The sequence below is a fragment of the Branchiostoma belcheri genome, unplaced genomic scaffold (assembly GCF_001625305.1).
Source record: "Branchiostoma belcheri isolate BF01 breed outbred unplaced genomic scaffold, Haploidv18h27 scaffold66, whole genome shotgun sequence".
Classification (NCBI taxonomy): domain Eukaryota; kingdom Metazoa; phylum Chordata; class Leptocardii; order Amphioxiformes; family Branchiostomatidae; genus Branchiostoma; species Branchiostoma belcheri.
Window position 1 is genome coordinate 735,410 of NW_017804309.1, and position 18,751 is coordinate 754,160.

Genomic DNA, 18,751 nt, shown 5'->3' on the forward strand with positions numbered 1-18,751 from the left:
CTGATAATTGGCAAATGTGGGAAATGAACACATGAATTCTGTACGTTACACTGACTATATATCTAAGATTACAATGTCAGCTAAGACATTTCAGGGAATCACTATCATATCTGTACTAGAGACAGATGGATTTGTTTTGTCTAACATACTCAGTAGTCTTACAAAGTTGTTGTCCAATGTAACCTCATAAGGGAATTGTCCCTGGGTGCACATTACTGTCATTCCAAAGGGGTTACCTATCACAATTATGAATAGTTCAGGCAGTAGATATGATAAAGTGATATGAACTAGATCAGCCAGATTAGGTTTATCAAGACGATGGCACTTGATCAAAGATCGAATTGGAACCAGCATATACATGTACTGAACAATGTTGGTATTTCAGAACCTACAAGAAAACCTGAAAAAAATCTACAAAATAGGAATTTAGACTGCTCACTGATTTCCAAACGTAACCGCCTTGGCACCAAGTACCATGGCATTAGGCATCCATACCCAAACTGAAATGAAAGCCATGGATTGTGTATATCAAAGTGGAACACAGAAAGCTGAAGGAGTTGCTCTTTGCAGGGGTGACCTCCTCAGCGCTGTTGTTTGAAACGGTCCATCAGCAGCACATTGACGTATGTCATTTTTCATGCACCGCACTTGTTGACAAGAAGAAGTGACAGCTCTCTCCTGCATGTACACAATGGTGTGAGGAGGAGGGTGTACTCCTGACAAAACCCTGCTGCTGTCAGCGTACTGTTCAAAACAAGGCCTGCCCTGGATAAAAACGATAAAGCCTGACGTCTTACTCCTACACAGAGAGGAGATGGTGACTTGGATTATCCAAAAAAAGATAGGTTAGGACTCCGGTCGCAAAAACAAAGTAGTAGATACATCATCAATTGAGGAAAAGCAGATGTAAAGATGGGTATCATAACTCCCACAGTAAACTGAAGCAGCCGTTTGGCTACCAATTCTCTTTTTGTTATGGGGTTAAGCAATATATTAACATACCATAATGTTCCAAGTTCACATCCAACTTCATACCATTGTCAAGTGCATTTAGACCGTTGTTAGTGTGTGGACAAGGCACCTTTGCCCTACATGTAGTGTAATGTGAGTATCCAGTGCCACACTCCTGTAACAAACCCCCTACATAACTTGGAAGGTGCCGGCAGCATTTCTGAACCTTTTTGGCACCAAGGCTTGATACGAACCGTGACCCGAGCGGCGGGGAGCCAGGGTGTTGAAGAGCGATCTGGGCTGGGGATGCCCTTCACTGGGGGGGTCTAAACCAGTGCCGAGTCCCTGCATACATGGCCACAGGTCATCCCTAAGTGTCAGTCAGTATCCTGCATTTGGGATTCTTGCCAAAAGCCCCCAAGTCTACCTAGCTGTGTTTATACAAGTCCTGCTCGAGGGAGTGACTCAGAACTAAGTAAGATCCTTCCCCATGGTTGAAATATTTGTCTGCAGTCTACAGGCTGCATTCTTGAAGGGTGACTATACGCTCCTTCCACTGGGAAATCAGATGAACAGGGAAACTATAAAATGCATCCTGCCGACGCACCTCTCCAGAGCAGTTCAACAATGCAAGGAACAACACGGCCTCGTTAAACTTCGTCAAGGGTCAGGAGTGCACCTGAGGTGGCCTACGACATCCTGTAGAACACCGTTTGAACCGCCTCTACTTCCTACCAAGGGGAGGAAGCACGAACTTCACAAGTAATTGATAAAGTTCTGGCTCATTAACTCATATTTACATTAATTTGCCGCCCAATTACCACCCACAGAGACCACCTCTGCAGAGTGCTAAATATGGTTTATCTACAGCTATCTGTTTTTGCTGGACACAAATAAGGATATCAATCTGATTGAATTGTGAAGATTATAAGAACTAATGTCAGTACATCTAATCAGATGTTTTTGTGACAAATGTGTACTAACAGTGGGTATGATGCGACTATTTTCACACAGAATCATTTTTCTCTTCCAGCTGATCAGTTTTGTTTGGGTAACAAATCACTCCCTGTCACGTGTTAATGAACTCCTGGGAAGCGAGTAAATATGGAACAACGGTCATGCACATTTCCGGCCCACCCTCCCCAATTAGGTATCAGGTGTGGGGAACGAACAACACAGGACTTTAGGGGGGAAATGCCTCGTTCCTCCATGGTGTCAAAAACTTCCTGATTAGCAGCGGAGAAGAGCACATGTGTAAATAAATCTTCATCCTGGTGTGTGAAGCACCAACAAACAAGATATCCCCTCCACATGTCCAGTGGCCAGTCAATGAGGGCACTGGATTGTTTACAGAGGTTGGAAGGGGTGGGGAGGGCAACACACAAAGGCAAACTTTCTCCAGACTCCTCAAAGGCAAACTGGGTGGCTAGGATTTCCGAGAATTTTCCAGAATGACGTAGGTAGCAAAAAAAATGTCCCTAAATGGTGGTCTGTGATGAAACAGCTTGCCCAGGCAGCGGGCAGGCTCCCTGGCCATGCATTATCCCCAGTGTCCGTTCTGATGGATGTTTACAGGATCTACTGTGGATGTGTCAGCTTTGGATGTTGGTGTCTATTGATGTTTTCAGTGAAGCATGGAGCCAAAAAACATTCCCCAAATGGTTGTCAGACAGCGTGTTTACCACAAAATTATGCCAGGCAAGAATCCAAATTATGTCCCAATCAAGGACAGAAAAACCTGGTCAAACTACTCAGCAAACTCTTTTTAAAGCCCAAAAGTTTGCATCATCTTTCCTGATAGAAATTGTTTATCTTGACATTAGATAAGGTCTTCCAGGAAGCAGTAAACAGGGAGGGGGGGAAAACTTTCATTGCTAAAATAACAGATGACACAGCCAATAGATTATGGGACCCGCCCTTGCCACAGGAAGTCCTCCCTTGTTATGTACACAGGAAACAGATGTTCACAATGCTCTCTACCTTTAATACGTACTTTTGCGACCTGACCAAAAAAGTTATTCTTTACTCACGCAAGCCACCCGCTGTTTATGTTCCCTTGCATTTGATTTAAAGGCCCTTCGCCATTTCCTTTTTCCAAGAAATTGGCTGACGACCAAAAGTGTGCATCAAATTACTGTCTACTGAAGGTAAATTGACCCCAAAAGACCCATCGGAAAGTGAAAGGAAGGGGTGAGTGGACATCCTAAGCTAAACAACAGTAATTCAAAACTTACTGCTATCCTCACAAAGACAGCTCTTCAGTAGCATAGAAGGAACTGGTGCTTTAAAAAATCCCTCTGAAGTTATTTTGCCTTTGTTGAAACTTATTCATGGCCAATACTTAGATAGATGGGCAAGGTTGAAGAAAGGGTAATTATGGGATTTCCCTGACTCCCCACAGAAAGGATGCCCAAACAAGCAAAGTCTTTGTAAGACTACACAAAACAATGAAGTTAAACTTTGTGGATCTGACTACAAGGACCTCCGTGATCACTTGGAAGACAGCAAGTGGAAGGAAAAGCCAGTGATTTTTAACATCAAAAGAGAAATACTACCTGTTAAGCTTGGGATATTAGCTGTATAGGGGATAGTGTCAGCAGCTAAGTGACCTTACTTACAGGTGTGACAAGGGCTTGGCATGAAGCTTTCACTGAGAGCCTACTGGGTATCCAGCGTGAAACATTAGAGTGAGAACTGAGCGGCATTTTAATTGTTAAAGTTTCACTGAAGGAAAACTGTACAGAAAACTGGTGCTCAAATGAACAAAAGGAGTTTGAAAACACTGGTTTTAAGTGGTCAAGCCAGAGGTAGAATTCCATCTTCATCTTTTTTTTCAAAACCAATTCCTTGTACGTCACATCAGCGAGGTTCCAAATTCATGAGTAAATGAACGGGCAGACTTTCAGGCACCTACCCAGAGACTCCCAGCCCCCCAATTAGTTGACCTTATCCCTCAGTACATTGCTCAGTGTGTTTGCCACAAACAGGGACACAAAGCCCGGCGGGGAAGGGCTGCTGCTGGGACCCGTGCTGCTGTAGAATGTGGCCTCCAATGTTTGTCCATACCAGGCCTGGTCTCACTTCTCTAGCAAAACACTAAAGCCTGCCTGGCAGAACATAAAATCAGGCCAAAAGTTTACCAGCCAGCCTGCGCAGCCGGCTAGCTAAACTTAGCTGGAGAACTCATGACATATACTCTCAGTGGTTAGGCGTTTTTTAGGTGTTTTAAGGCGTTTTGTTGGCGTTCCATTTTATCAGCTTTTCTCTGGGTATTCTGACCTGTCCTGAAGAAAAGCTGACAAAATAAAAAGCCAACAAAATGCCTGTAAATGCCCAACACAAGCCTAACATCTGCTTGGAGAGTGACAACATTCTCCCCACCAGCACCTCGCCTCTCTGTTAGGTCCAGTTACCTCAGAGCGGCAATGCTATTGACTAACTACTACTGGTACCAGAGTGCAAACAATGGAAGAGAGTGGTCTTTGTTGGGCAGCTTGTCTGTACCTTTTCTTTGCTGTCTTTCAACTGTGTCCTGCTCAACATACCAAAAGGGGGGCATGGGAAGCCGAAGGACCCAGCTACACAAACTGCAGCATGGCTGCCCTTTCTCTCAAGTACGTGCCAGTTGCATGTATTGACATCCCTGCCGGGACCCATTGACGCTCACTGTTGTCGCACCTAACGGACTGAGCCACCGCCAAACTGTTACATCCTGCCCGACCCACCGCACCGCAGGTACCACCGCATTCCTACCATACCCACTGCAAGTAAAACACCAACTCTAGCAGGAATAACAGCCAAACTCCCTCCCTCCCTCCATCAGAAACCCACACCAATTTAATTTGTCAGTTCTTGGATTTAAAAAACAATAAAGCTGAACTAGAATGTGAACATGAAACAGAGTTTGGATATACACACAGTTCCAGATAGTGAAACTAGTCAGGTTCAAGTTTTCCTAATGACCCTCTGTTCTCATGATGATAAATTTTTCTTTTAAAGTGTCAGAAGACCGAGGAAAATAAACTGGTTTCTCCGAGGAATAACAGGGAACCCCTCCCCTCCATAAAGTAAGACCTAGATCTAAAGAAAGGTAATTTTACAGACGAGGAAAGATTGATCCATGACGGTAAAATCTGGCCTTTAGGTCCCACGCTGAGTGCAGCCTATACCAACGGACTGGTCAAGTGGGGTAAAACCATGACTCTTCTGACAATACACATCTCCACACCACATTTCATGTGAAAGAGTTCCCTGCTGGGAAGAGGAAATTCATTGAAATAGAGGCATATGTGGGAACAATGCCTTTCATCATTTGTTTTGTGGAGCTTGTTTATATTCTGGACTGAAAAAGTGCTTTGAGGTGAGAATGGCACCAATTGAGAAAATGTAAATTTTTTTGATGAGTTGTGAATAGGTGCAAAGTAGGCCAATAGATAGCCCGGTCACACACCATTACAATCACAACTTTTCACCAGCATGTGAATTGCTCACAATAGAGTGGGCCATCCCTCAATGGGACTTGGGGGGCAGTGGGTGGTTCCCTGTGCCCCAACAATACACATGGAGAATCCCAACTGCTGTATGCCAGAAAATAAACACTGGAGGCTGGCCAAAAGACACAGGTTGGTCCCCTGGTTTCCCTGCGCTCCCTACTCTGCCCCCACATTTCTCATCTTTAACGGCAACATAATTGAGTCGGAGCCCGGCATGTAAAACGTCTGCCTCCTGTCTTCACCGCTCTTGTTTAAAAACCACGACCCTGGCCTTGAAGTTGAGACTGTGCAAAGGTAAAATGGCTCCGGGTGCTTGAAGAGTGGACTCAGCGGAGACTGAACCCTTTTGTTTCTGTTTGCTTTTTTCGGGCGTGGACTTGCCATTGGTTCTTTTCCACTCATTTGAACAATGGTGTTGACTTCCTGCCATCGAGCCCTTGCTGTCACCCTCTATCCCTCTTTATTCCATGCAAGAAGTCCTGGACCAACGTGGCCCACATAAAGACTGCTATTGTGCTACTAAAAAAAACCTCTGCACTCAATGCTAGAAGGAGCTGGCTTATCCCTTTTAAGTTATCGATTTGGGTTTATCTTTCCTTGTTTACTGAGCACTACAGGGCAGTAAACAACAAAAGAACACGCTAGCTGGCATACTCCTTCATACAAAAAGGTATTGAACTGGGGCCAAATATACAACTTTGTTGACTTCACTCCACATGTCACCATGAAGAAATCCCAAGTTGTGTATTAATTAGGCCATTTCACAAGAATTTCTTGCTTGTCAGACAAAAAAGTAGGTAGGAAACAGAAGTTACAAAAAAACTGGATCAAACTTAAAAAGTAGATGCCTATCCCCTTTCCTGGCATTGTTATAGTCTAGGTCATAATTACAGCATCTGCTCTGAGCTAGGACCTCTAAAGTCCTCCCTACCCTGGGTTGCCATGGAAACTAATGTTTGTGTGGGCGGACAGTCAGTGACCTCTGTTGGTGGGACTTACCATTCATCTCAGAGATGGCCAGCAAGCATTTTGGCTTGTCCTCGAAGGAAAAGGGGTTGCTGCAAGCCCTCGCTCGCTCACACAAGCAGGTTCCCTCCACCATATTGCAGCCTGTGAACATCTGTTCTTTGCAAGCAGTCTCTTCTTCCACTGAGAATGAATACACATCACAGTACAACTTAACATTTGTGTATTGCTTACTGTGCTTTCTGAAAATGAATACACACAAACACCTCAATACAAATTTGTTATGTTTTCATTCTAACTACAGTTTTTGAGCTTTTATTTTTCATAGATACATACAATGTCCTTTTAGTATGATCAACATGGCAGAATACACATACCAAATCAGACGTGATGAAAGAAAGAGGCCTGAGTACATTAGCTACAATGGTTGATGTGTTTTGAACTACAATTTGAATACAGGCTGATCAATGGAGTGCTAAACAAACAGGTTAATTGGAAATCATCAAGTCCATCAAAAGTGCTAACAAGTGATTGATGATATAATAGGCCATGATTTGCATATGATTGGATGAAGTCTTAAAATTTGAGTAGGGTAGTCTGGTGGGAGAATACACATATATATACATTTCAGAAATACACATTTTTGACATCATGGTCTCAAGAGTTTTTCCCAAACAGAACTAAAGTAGAATTTGTAGCAGGTTTTCGCTTGGTACTGCCCTACCCAGTTCTCTGTACAGTTTACTTGATGGGGGCCATGATAGGTGTCAGTTGTGCGATCTTGTCTGTAGATAGGGACCTGTCCCAGATCGAGATCACGGTATTGAAACTTTGACACGGTTGGCCGGTTCCCCAGTGTTCTCAGGTGTCGAGAAAAGACGGCCCTCTCTATAACTCCCTGTGTTACGGTATCGCCGCCGTATCTCGAGACCGACACGAGGATAGCTTTACTGTGGAGGAAGACGACCACGCCACGGGCCGGTGTCGCTGAAAGCCGAGCCGAGTTGACGATACCCGGGCTTCGGATTTCATTCCCCGGCCCGAGGGCAACAGTTATGCTAATGGTCGCGGTCGGGCCGCCGGATAGCAGGCATTCTTTCGGCACCGCAAGGAATGAAAAAGGGGGACTGGGAAGACACGAGAAGGCAGACAGCGATTTTACCCCAAACTTGATCGTCTGACTCCCATTCCTCCGCATAGCTAGACACTCAAGGATAAGCCTTGGTGTTGACTCATCTACCCTGGCACAAATCATACCGGACTGGCAGAGGCACACTGTCGTCTACAAGGGGGGAATTCTATGGCCAGCATGGGTTTACCCCAGGACAGATGTATTGTCATAACATTTACAAATCAAAATCGACGTAGCAGCAAAAAAGAAATATGAAAACAGCGAATGTTTGGGGGTGTTTTGGGGGAGGATTTCAGGACGTGACATATATAACGGACCTACCCTGACAGACGCCAACTTCGTTGCCCGTGATGTGCTCGCCATGTTTGGGGGACGGGATGACACAGCGGAGCCCGCGATCGCAGGTCCCCTGAATGCCGTACAGTCCGCCGCAGGTCTCGTTGACTCGCCGGGCACAGACCTTGCAGCAGTCGCACACGTCCATGGTTGTGCCGCCGGGGCAGTCCGCTGGCACCGCGCACTCCTCGGGCTCGCACGGCAGGCAGGAGTGCGCTCGGACGCCCGGCAGCGGGACCCCGCGGGGCAATCCAGGCCAGCCCGCTGACCAGAGCGCGAACAGGACCAGCACACGCACACCCATGTTCCCGTAAACAACCCTGTCAAGAGAAGTCGGCAGCAGTCAGGAAAAGGAAAAGTAGGAAGACAACTCTACGAAACTCGGGAGTCGCACTGAGTGTTAGGACGTCCTCTCGGTGGCACGGACAAAGTTTGAACTGCTGAAAATCGCTCTGACCAGCGACCCCTCGCTTTTGTTTGCGTACGCAAATTGAATTAACAGGCCGACAACACTGGGGTGACTCAGTGTGACTTCTGAAGAGGGTGCCAGCCACAGTTCATATACCCAAACGGGGGAACCTCTTCGCACCTATGAAGGGCTGGCGGGCTGGCAGTTGCAGCGTCTGATTGGTCGACGACCCGCCAAAAAGTGTGACCGTGCTCTCTTACGCACAGGAGCTTTTACGTAGGCACCACCTCTGTCAATCAGCTCAAATTACCCAATGGGTACGGGTTCCATTCCACCAGCCACCGCCCCTCCCGGCGCAGGACCTGCCTACGGACAGGTTCAAATTGAGCGGGAAATCGCGTCAGAATCTTATTCCCGGTGCCAGCGTTCATTGAAACGGTAGCAAAAAAACAGAGAAAAGTTAAAGGGAAGGCCACATCAAATGCCATGGCTCGCTGAACTGCTATGGCCCTTTTTTTGTGGGTCACTTACTTTGTTATCTGTACCCGCAAGCCCACTAACTTTATTCCGGCAGAAGTGGTAACGACCCAGAAACACTTCCTGAGTTGCTCTCTAGTCTACTTTCACACCCAACGTTTCGATCGATGTTCGATAAAAACTACCACTTTCCTAGAAGCAAATAAGCCGCGAAATCCGCTTTCGGGCAGCTGGCTTCCGCCGTCACCGCAACAAAACCCCCGCGTGGGCGAGGAACGAACGTTGGCACAGACCAGGCAGACGAGCCTGGGCCAAAGGTCTCGTGTTTTGTCCAAATACGGCTTTCCCGCAACAACTTCCGGTTTATGTGCGTTCGGCGATGTTTTCAGTCAACACACTTGGCTATGCTTGTCAGTCAGGCTTAATTTTCACACGGCGCGCAGGATTTCAGGCCAAGACTGTAAAAATCTAGGGGTTGTCCTGGAGGATATCAACATTTTTACACTGCTCGTAAGTTACATGGCCAATCAGCACTGTGACACGCACTCCGGTCGTTGCTGTGGCTCGCGTTCTATCACCTGCAGATGGTGTGATGTGACTGTCCTCGAGCAGGTTTAGACTGGTTCACTGAGACCAAACTGGATATATCCAGTTTACAATATTTCACAAATTGATTAAACCTGGTAGAGCGAATCTTTCTTGTTCTGACTTCCACGCTATGTTGATAGAAGTAAAATATCAATTGTGCGATAGCTTTTTCTGTGTTTGGAAAAAGAAAGTGAAATTGATAAACCGATTACAAAACGTTATACCGAGTATAAAAACAGACTTCTATGTTCCGTGGGAGTCCTAAAAGGCCTAAAAAGGTGATGTGACAAGAGGCAAAGGAAAGTTCGGGTCGTGAACTCCGAATTCCTGCGGCTGAAGTCTAGCGCGTGGGACCGACGCGACGTGCTGGAAGCCAGACGAAAATCCCAAATATGCCAGCGGTTTGGGAAAGCCTAAAGGGAACCTTGTGTGTGTGTGTGTCTATAATATATATGTATATAGTGTGTGTGTGTGTGGTGTGTAGAATTGGCATAAGAATAACTCTTAGTAGGTATTTATGAATGAAATGGCATTTCCATAGGTTGTAGCCATTTGACATTGGAATTGACCCACGGGAAGACGCTATCTCAAATACCACTACTCCATTGAGGGAAACGTATGACGTCAGCACGGAATTTGAACACTAAAAACCGGTTTTAACTACTACTGACGGATCGAACGTAAAACTAAAAGTGCAACAACCTCACTTGTGATAACATTTTTGGAATAGTAGCCTTTTCATTTCATGTGGCACGTGATTTTAATCAGAGACATGCCATTAGTATAAGGATAATAAATATAAATGATAAAGACGTTTGTCACATTAGAGACAGATCTGTCACGTGACGATGTATATGTAAGTGTGATGATGAAGAATAGTAGTGTAACGTTACGCAATTAAACGATACCCCCAATAACACGTCCTCTGTATTGTGATGATCCGTATCTGTCAACCATCACTCTATATTTATGAAATGACAAGTGTCATCGTCGATAAGTCGAAGAACAAGGGTGAATATCAAGCCACTCACAGTGTGTAGATGTTCACTACCCTCCTAAGCAACGGTTCAAGGGAGAGACTGTATGTGTACTGTTTTCTGAATGGTTTCCTGAGAGCCAATCCCGGCTTCTGTCATTAAAAGGGGGCACCAGTCAGAAGAAAGCAACGGTCTCTCGGACTTTCCTTTCAACCTCTGAATGAAGAGTACTTCTCAATATTTTATAACCGCTGAACAAACCACCTCGGTTCGCTCGGTGCAGTCGGTGGTTTACCCGGTGGTTGGTTATTTTTAGGAACCAACCACATGCCCAAATCTCCAAGCAGATGTTGGACGGGACTACCGTAAACCCTTTCGATCCGACCACTCCGTTTTACACTGGCACAGGAAGGCTTATGTGGCAGCCAAATGATTTTCTGCGTCGGTCGGACGTTCTACTAGTATATAACTAAATTATAGCCAGCACAATGAAGTTGATTACTCTAGCATGACAGGAAGTTTCCAGTACTCCGGGTATCGGAGGGAAGGGCTAGTTACACTCTCTTAATATCTCGCGCTGATTCCGCAATTAAGTACGTTTTATTTGGTCAGCCTGTCATGACTAGTGTCCTCGGTGTCGAAGCTGGACCTTACGGGCCGTTACACACATTGGTCACGTGACGTGAATGATATAGAATGGTCCTAAATCAGCAGTCAAGGTCAAGACAGGTGCGACAAAGGACAGGAAGTGACAGGCAGAAATTGACAGATAAAAGTCTCGACCCGCCGGTAGGTCAGTGGAAAGGTATGCGCGCGCAAGACCTTGCCTGTTTTTTCCCCGGCGTCCTCGGAGGTAGCCTGGATGACAGACCCGGATGGCAAGGCAAATACCAATCTCTTCAGCTATACTTTTCAGTCATGCGTCAAAGTCCAGTTGGCACCCTACCCACATTTTGCTTGTGGCAGAATTTCCTCAGGGGCATGTTGGTCCTGGAGTAGAAGAGTTGGCCTAGGTGTGTCCTGGCAACAGTCTGGCATCTAGGCTAACTCAGAGCAGGAACAGTGTGATGTGTATATACAGAGAGGGCGGGTATGTGTACCTGCGGTGTCGCGTGTGGCATGCAAACCACGCGGCCCGATAAAAACCTAAAGCATCTTGATTGTCCCGCAATAAACAAGCGCGGGGGGAAAGTCTACACTCCAGACGGCGCTTCTTTTGTCGCGCTCCGTGGCCGGGCGCCCACGCGAGACCGAGACGTCGTGATGTTGACGACGGTGAAGTGGGTGACTCAGCCGGGGCTGCGCACGCCCCCTTCCGACGGCCGGGGAATGCGTGAGTGACGTGTGTCACGGCGGCGTTGCCCTCGCCGCGCCTTGAGACAACTTGAGTGCACTAACCCCTTCGGTCCGACCCATCAGAGGTGGATTTGTGTTGTCTTGGGCAGAATTAGGCTGGCGCCACGAGCGTTTCTTTTACCCGAGGACACGCGGGAGTCGTTCTTTCGCTCACTCGTACATAGTACTAGTAGATGTAGCGCGTTCCCATAGTCTCCAAGCAGACGTAGGGTCCCGGCATAGCCGTGGCGACTCTTGGAGGGCGTATTTAATTATACGACTGTAAGGAAAAGACACCTAGCCTGGTATCTATCTCTATTATAATAGCTGCCGAGTCTCTTTCGTCCTCTAAATTTCGAGGACGAAAGAAACTCAGCAGGTACTAGTGATCATAGATGGCATGGACAGTAAGCTGAAAGACGCCCAAAAGTCACCACGGCTAAAACTTACGACTTGCATGTGTGGCACATTGTTTACGTACCTTTCTACTGGTCTGCGTTTTAGCTCTTCTCAGTATAAAGTAATAAAACGTCGTCCACCAAAAAGACGATCAAAGTGTCACAAAAAGGCCTAAAACACCGGGTCCCTATATCTGGTTGAAGATTGTTATCATGTTATTCTGCTAACGTTCGATAGGACGACTGTCAGAAAGCGGGGTCAAGTTAGAACTGTAAAAAGTGGAATAGGGTAACGGTCTCCCCCCGGCCCCGTCCAACATCTGCTTGTTGAAGTTGTTGGAGTGTAGTGTTTTCCCGCCACCAGCCAGCCACGTCAGCCGCACGCAAGACGAGACGATTTGTCCAAAAGTGAGATGGACCAGATTTACCGTCCTGATAGGAACCACATGTTTTCCCGCTCCGCAAACGGGTCCGCTCCAGGCATTTACATCGACTTTTGCTATTAAAAGAGACAGTGTGGATGGTGGGGACTAATTTTAGAGAAATGTTCCAAATCTGTTGTGGATGGTGACAGGTGGTGTGGAAAGCGGGAATCGACGTGGATCTCAAAATAACGTACAACTGACGCAGAACGACATCAAATTGCAAAGTTGAGCTTTATTTGGCTGGTATTAAAAGAAAAGGGATCATGCTCAACTGCTCGCATTTCTGTAAGAAATTTTCACTGGTTAAATCACCAAACATCACAGAAGACAAAGAAATGCATGAAAAACGTGATTTTCCGTCCCTACATCTGATTGATCTAAACGATATATATCAAATACATACAGTAGATCAGTAGATCTATAGAGCCATAGCATGGTGTAGATTTTGTTTGTATAAATTGTGTCGTAGAATTTTCAACGAGATACACAAGGATCCGTAGATGAATTTTCCCCGCTATAATCCAGTCGATTCTTAATACGACGCATTCATGACTGTCTCCCAAACACGCCTAACTTTTTTATGACGACTAATGATGACGCATTGAAGAAAAAAGACTACTCAATGACATCGTGGACTAACCAACGCCCTAGATACTAAGACTGTTATTATCGGCGCGCGCTGAGTGATCAGTGAGGCTGTCGCTGTGATGGACAGCTCAGACCTGCGCTGATTCCTCACACGTGGACAAACTTCTTCAGTTACACCGAGAAGAAGACACTAGGCCTCCCCCGGCACAAACACAGGGCAGTACTCAGTCTACAGTCTAACAAACAAGTCATTACTTCACTGAAAAAGTATACGGCCAAGTCGAGTACGCTTACCGCAGGTGTATCTGATGCTCCATCTCGATGTTGAACTGCTTGAGTTGCTGAGAGAGAGTTTGGTCTGGTTGCGAAGGAAGTTTGGGAAACACACCGCAGCTCCTCTGGGCTATATCTGGCAACTGAAAGGGAGTGGGGTCGTGGCACCCTAGCGTACGGGCGTGCTGAATGGAGAAAGAGCAGTTTAGTCATGCATCTTTAGCCATATATATCTCGCATTTAGGCGGAGGAACCGCTGGTCCAATGAGGAGGCTAGCTGGCGTGTCGGGTCAGGCGTCAGCGGCGGGATCGGGCACGGAGCCATCTTCAAGCAGATGTTGGGGGTGGAAACGTCACAGTAGGACAGATAGGAGAGATCAGATATATAAATATAACCTCGTTAGCGGGAATTAGAGAATATCTGAGTGATGAGATGAGCAGAATGATCCACAAAGCTACATGTATATCCAACTACATATAAAAAGGCAAAAAGATTTGAAACAGATTCCCAAGAAGTATTTTTACAGCACTCGCTTACAGAGCACCTGAGGCCGGTGAGCACAAGAACGTCTATAAGCACATAGAAAAGACAGCACATTGAGCCCATGTGTAGTGGACAAATCGACTAAACATCAACAACAACAGAACGTGCTGACGGCCAGCAGATGTTGGAGTGAAGGACTGTCAGTTGAAGCCAGTCGGTCACATTTTCCACCCCAACATCTGCTTGAAGAGTTTGGCAGAGAGCCATCTCCGCGGGGGTGCCTCCGCACGACTGAACTGTAACATCCCCATAACTGGGCAGAGCCTGCTGTTTGTTTCACAGCGGTCAAGTGCAATCATTCTTCAGCTTTAATCTGTCGTGACAAGCTCGGGGGACGATCTGCTGGAGTCCTGCCCACCAGTAAATCACAGCCTGTAAAAATATACCAAAACAGTCGGCGGGTCGCCAGGCCGAAGCGGATTGCCGCATGCAGAGCTTGACGAACTTGATGTTCTATTTTTAGGGACCGCCACTTGTTGCCAGGGAAGAGGAAAAATACTCTCACAACTTTTCTCTGTCTCCAACCTCGAGAATAGCTGAGAGATCGCCGTGTAATGTGTAAGATGTGGGGAATTGTTATGGCAACAACGGACGCTTTACGGCAGGAGTTGAACAGGTGTTGCGGCCGGGAGTTTCCTGGGACCTGGAGAGGCTGCTGCAGAGGGTCAAGGTGCCACGCTGTTTGGGGGATAGAGGCCTTCCGAAACAACACGGACTTTCTTGGAATACACTGACCCGGGCAAGTTCAAAGTGACTCGGAAAGATAGGATCAGTTCAGGAAGCGATGGGGGACTCCGTTCTCACGCAGTAATCCCTACCGTGATTTTATGAATTACTCTGATTAGGCGCGTTACAGACCCTGGCGCAAGAAGCACCTGTTCCGCTGGGTTTGAGACACTTCCGTTGGACGCATGCATTTATTCTCCAAGAAGATGTAAGGATCCTGCCAAATCTCAGTGCTTCACGCGTGTTTTTGCGACATAACTAGTACATTATTGAAGTAGTACTCCTCTCTAACTCCTCACCTCCTCCTACATCTGCCGGCGGTCACTCAATGCTATCTAATCGCTGCAACACAACATGTTCATTCTGAACACCTGCGAAGTGTTAAAAAGATGTTCTATTAGAAAGATGTACCAAATGTTGCAAAAACGCGCGTAAAATATTTAGGCTGAGCCGGATCTTTACATCTACTTGGAGATCTCGCCGGGAGGGTTACGAAAACGATTCTAATACATGTACATCGTAATACAATTTACTTAGTAATTGCAAGCAGGCAAACAAACAATGGTGTACATCATAGGTAAACGTTACAGGTGGTCCACAAATGAAATGAACTAAAACATATAAATAAAAGTGGAACAATAAATTCCTACTTCTGCCATTCTGTTACGGTTTTGAGTTTTTCTGCTGGTAGCAGAGTATTAAACGTCTTGACAGATTGTTGTGTTGGGTGATTCTAGTTAGTGTACAGTCGGTTGGCGGTTCAAACGTTCCTGTGGCCCACCTGGATTTACCGTAAAGCAACCGTGGCGCGCTGCCGAACAGAAGACAGCCTCAGTTCTCGCGGTAAACAGCGCGAGATGAAAGGACAGGTGGAAGCCTCGGTACAACAGCCTCGCCACAGGACACCGGTAATCGTACCCCCTGACGCAGCCGCCACAAAGGAGCGATTGACCTGCCCTGTTACTTTCTCCAAAGCTTCTTGGCGGGACACGAAAACTTACTAAAAGCCCCGACACGTCGCGCAGACTTACCTGTGGGCCAAAGGAACTATGGAGAATGACAACGATGTCAACAGGTCACAAATAAGCACATGGAGTGTTTATAAACCCCTATGGCTCTGGCAAAACATTGCCAAGCGTTCAGTGACTTGAGTGTCCTTTCATTTTCAAGGTGGAATTATAATAGCAATACCTTCTAAGGTATTTGTTCATTTCTACAAGTTATCATTGAAAGACTAGAACAGAAGTAAGTGTGAAAAACAATCATATCATATTTTGTACTATCACGGAGCGTCTATCCCCAACTTTGGGTGCAGTCACGAGTTTGCGGCACGAGTTTCTGTCGTAGCCATGGACTGTTCTTTATGCTATAAAAGACCACCAACACGAATATACGACAACCTTTCCGTCACAACAGACAGGTGAATTTTGTAAAACGTGTCAATGACTTTCCCAAGAATGCTCTCAGCTTAGTTCGCCGTCGGAAATCTGTCGTACGTCGACTGAAACCGGGCCCTTGAATAGCTGCTCCCAAGATGGTGCTCAAACCGGGAAGGAAAAAGGATCGTCCCTGATGGTGTTTTAGGCTGGATTAGGAGATTTAACTTTCACAAAAACATCCGCAATGACGCTGCCGGGGATTAAGGGTGCTGATTTAGGTCAGAACGACATCTCACGAACACTCCAGCATTCGTGTCTGGACCCTTTGGTCTGATGGAGACCAAGAAAAAGGGAGGCAAAAAGAGCAAGAGTGAAGACAGAAGAAATTGACAGGACGAGAGGAAATTTTGGAAAAAAAAGGAAAGAAACGGAAGAAAATGGTTTCATGATTTGACCCGTGTGCATAGTGCACAGTCTGCAGTGACGTCAGCGCGAACGACCTTCAGCTGAGTGAGGTCACGGTGAACTCCGTGACGCAGTAGGCCTCCCGGCGTGAGGAACTTTCTACTGTAGCTTCATTAAGTTCGCGGCGCTCTGAAAATCAAGAGTTCGCGGCTAAAACAACCCTTGTACCAAAACGGAAGACAAACTCCACATGTTCGCGGTGTGATGAGTTCGCGTCCAGACGTCCTAGCGAAAACTCAAAACCACTCCGAAAATTTGAAGTTCACAATCCGTTGGCCACTGTGCTCTTCAACAGAGCCCATTTTAGGACAAAGAGGCCATGCTGCAAGCAGATGATGTCACGACTGAAGACGTAGCTCTCATCGATCAGTTCAAGAAATTACAGTGGAAGCGTCTCTCATCCTTGATGGTACATACATATATATAGTAGCCTTTTATGTTCATGATAAACTGTAAGCGTCTGGATTTGAACGTTTGACCCTTGGGTGACGTCGGTATGACCGCCTCTGCCTCTGTTCTAAGTACATCGTCGCCTGAAGTCGGCAGTTAAAATACACATTCCGCGCAATCTAAATTTATAAACATGTATTTGATTTGTTTCCTTCAAGTCGGCGTTTCTCGCTTTGAAGTTTCCAAGTTACGAATCGGACAATAGCCCTTAATTGAGTCTTAAGTGGTTCTAATTGTCATCGAGCTCATTTGGCGGTTTGGGCGATCTGTCATTAAACACACAACCCTAAATCATGCTATCTGATATCGACGTGGAGACGGATGGAGTGAATGGTCGGGTTTGTTGAAACTGTAATTAACAGAAGAAGTGATTAGCTAAGCTTTTAATTGACTCTTCAATCACTGCGTATTTTCCGCACCCGCAAGTCTACAGGATGCCAAGATGCTATCGTTATATCGACCTACCGGTCGCACGAAGTTACTGATTTTCTTCTTTGTTTTAGATTTGAATCGACTTTATATATAGTCAGAAACTGTGGCGACGTAGCTCATGAATTTGCTTGGAGTCCGTGGAAGCTAAAAAGTTATTAAGTCGGAGTTTAGTGGTAAGAAGATGTAACGTTAAAATGTTGTACAAAACGCGTAAAAGACAGAGACTGATCCGGATCCTAATATCTGCTTGGAGATTCCCAGCTGTCTTCCTGTTTCGGTGGTTCTGTGATGTTATCATAGTTGACAGTGGGCAAGAAACACGAACTTGTTATACTAGTACTTCCGAGAACTGAGAAGGATATACGGTTAAAGAAATTCACTTGAAAGGTGTCTCATCAGTTTAATTTTACGCGGAGAGGACCAAAATAGATCGAAACGCTGATCGAGAACAAATTCTGAGAAACCTGGTTGTTAAGGACCAGCTCACGGCTTCAGAGTTATCATACTTGAATCTGTTTGGCATAAACACATCGCCACAACTCACATCGGTCAACTTGAAAAGACACTGGGGTTTAGAAAATCTAATCAAGGTTTCAGTAATTAGTTTGTAATCATTAAAAGCTATTACATAAATCAGCAAGATTGCGAATGTGACCAGTGCCAGCTCCATGTATCGGTACATACACACAGGAAAATGCCACTATATTTATATTCAATTCAATTCAATTCAACTCACCTTTATATACCCAAGATTAAATATAGTGGGGTATCTAATGGATAGCCTAGCCTCCTTTGCAGACCTTGCGATTTTTTTTAGCTTATGGCGTACTTAGAACTTATGGCGTACTTAGAAATTGAGAAACCAGAAAAAAAGCACGTTATAACCCGCCTCCAAATACCACCATTCTAGGAGGTTACCTATCGCCCCCCCCCTACCAACTGACTAGGACGATGAAAGCAGTTAGGCATCTGAAGTCTTTAAAACGCAATTATGAGCTCATTGATACATTCTGTTTAGACTTAGCGCAGTTTAAGCTGGACACAAATGAAACAGTACACCTTAATGGGCAGCTTAACAGATTATTTCTGTATCAACTATTTGAGATAAGCTCATTAAGTCTATCACAGGAGCTTAGTCGATCAGATATGGAGAGGACATGGTCTTATCTCCTACGCTGTCTATCTCCTATGCTCTTGGTCGTTGATTTGCCACCAGAGGATTTAGTACTGGTCAACTGCTAATCTCCAAGCAGATGTAAGGATAAATAAATCAAGCAACTGGATATATCTCTGGTCCCTCTGCTTGGAGACCAGAGATCCTAGCAGGTGTTTATTTGGAATTTTTAGTAGCATTAGTAAAAATCAAATTCCTGGACGCCTTCTTATACTGGTACAAAATACAATACA

At 45.8% G+C, this 18,751-nt stretch overlaps 1 protein-coding gene across 2 annotated transcripts in view; it reads right to left on the reverse strand.

Annotated features, from left to right (window-relative positions):
* The window catches only part of LOC109483804 (cysteine-rich motor neuron 1 protein-like), a 42,308-nt gene extending 28,835 nt beyond the window's left edge, over window positions 1–13,473 (reverse strand). For both annotated transcript variants that reach the window (XM_019786929.1, XM_019786928.1), the window contains exons 1-3: window positions 13,370–13,473; window positions 7,864–8,198; window positions 6,444–6,593 (exon numbers count right to left, since the gene is read on the reverse strand). In XM_019786929.1, coding sequence (XP_019642488.1) covers window positions 6,444–6,593; window positions 7,864–8,198; window positions 13,370–13,392 — 508 coding nt within the window. In that variant the 5' untranslated portion in view covers window positions 13,393–13,473. The remainder of the gene's footprint in view (window positions 1–6,443; window positions 6,594–7,863; window positions 8,199–13,369) is intronic.
* Between the last annotated feature and the right edge of the window lie 5,278 nt (window positions 13,474–18,751).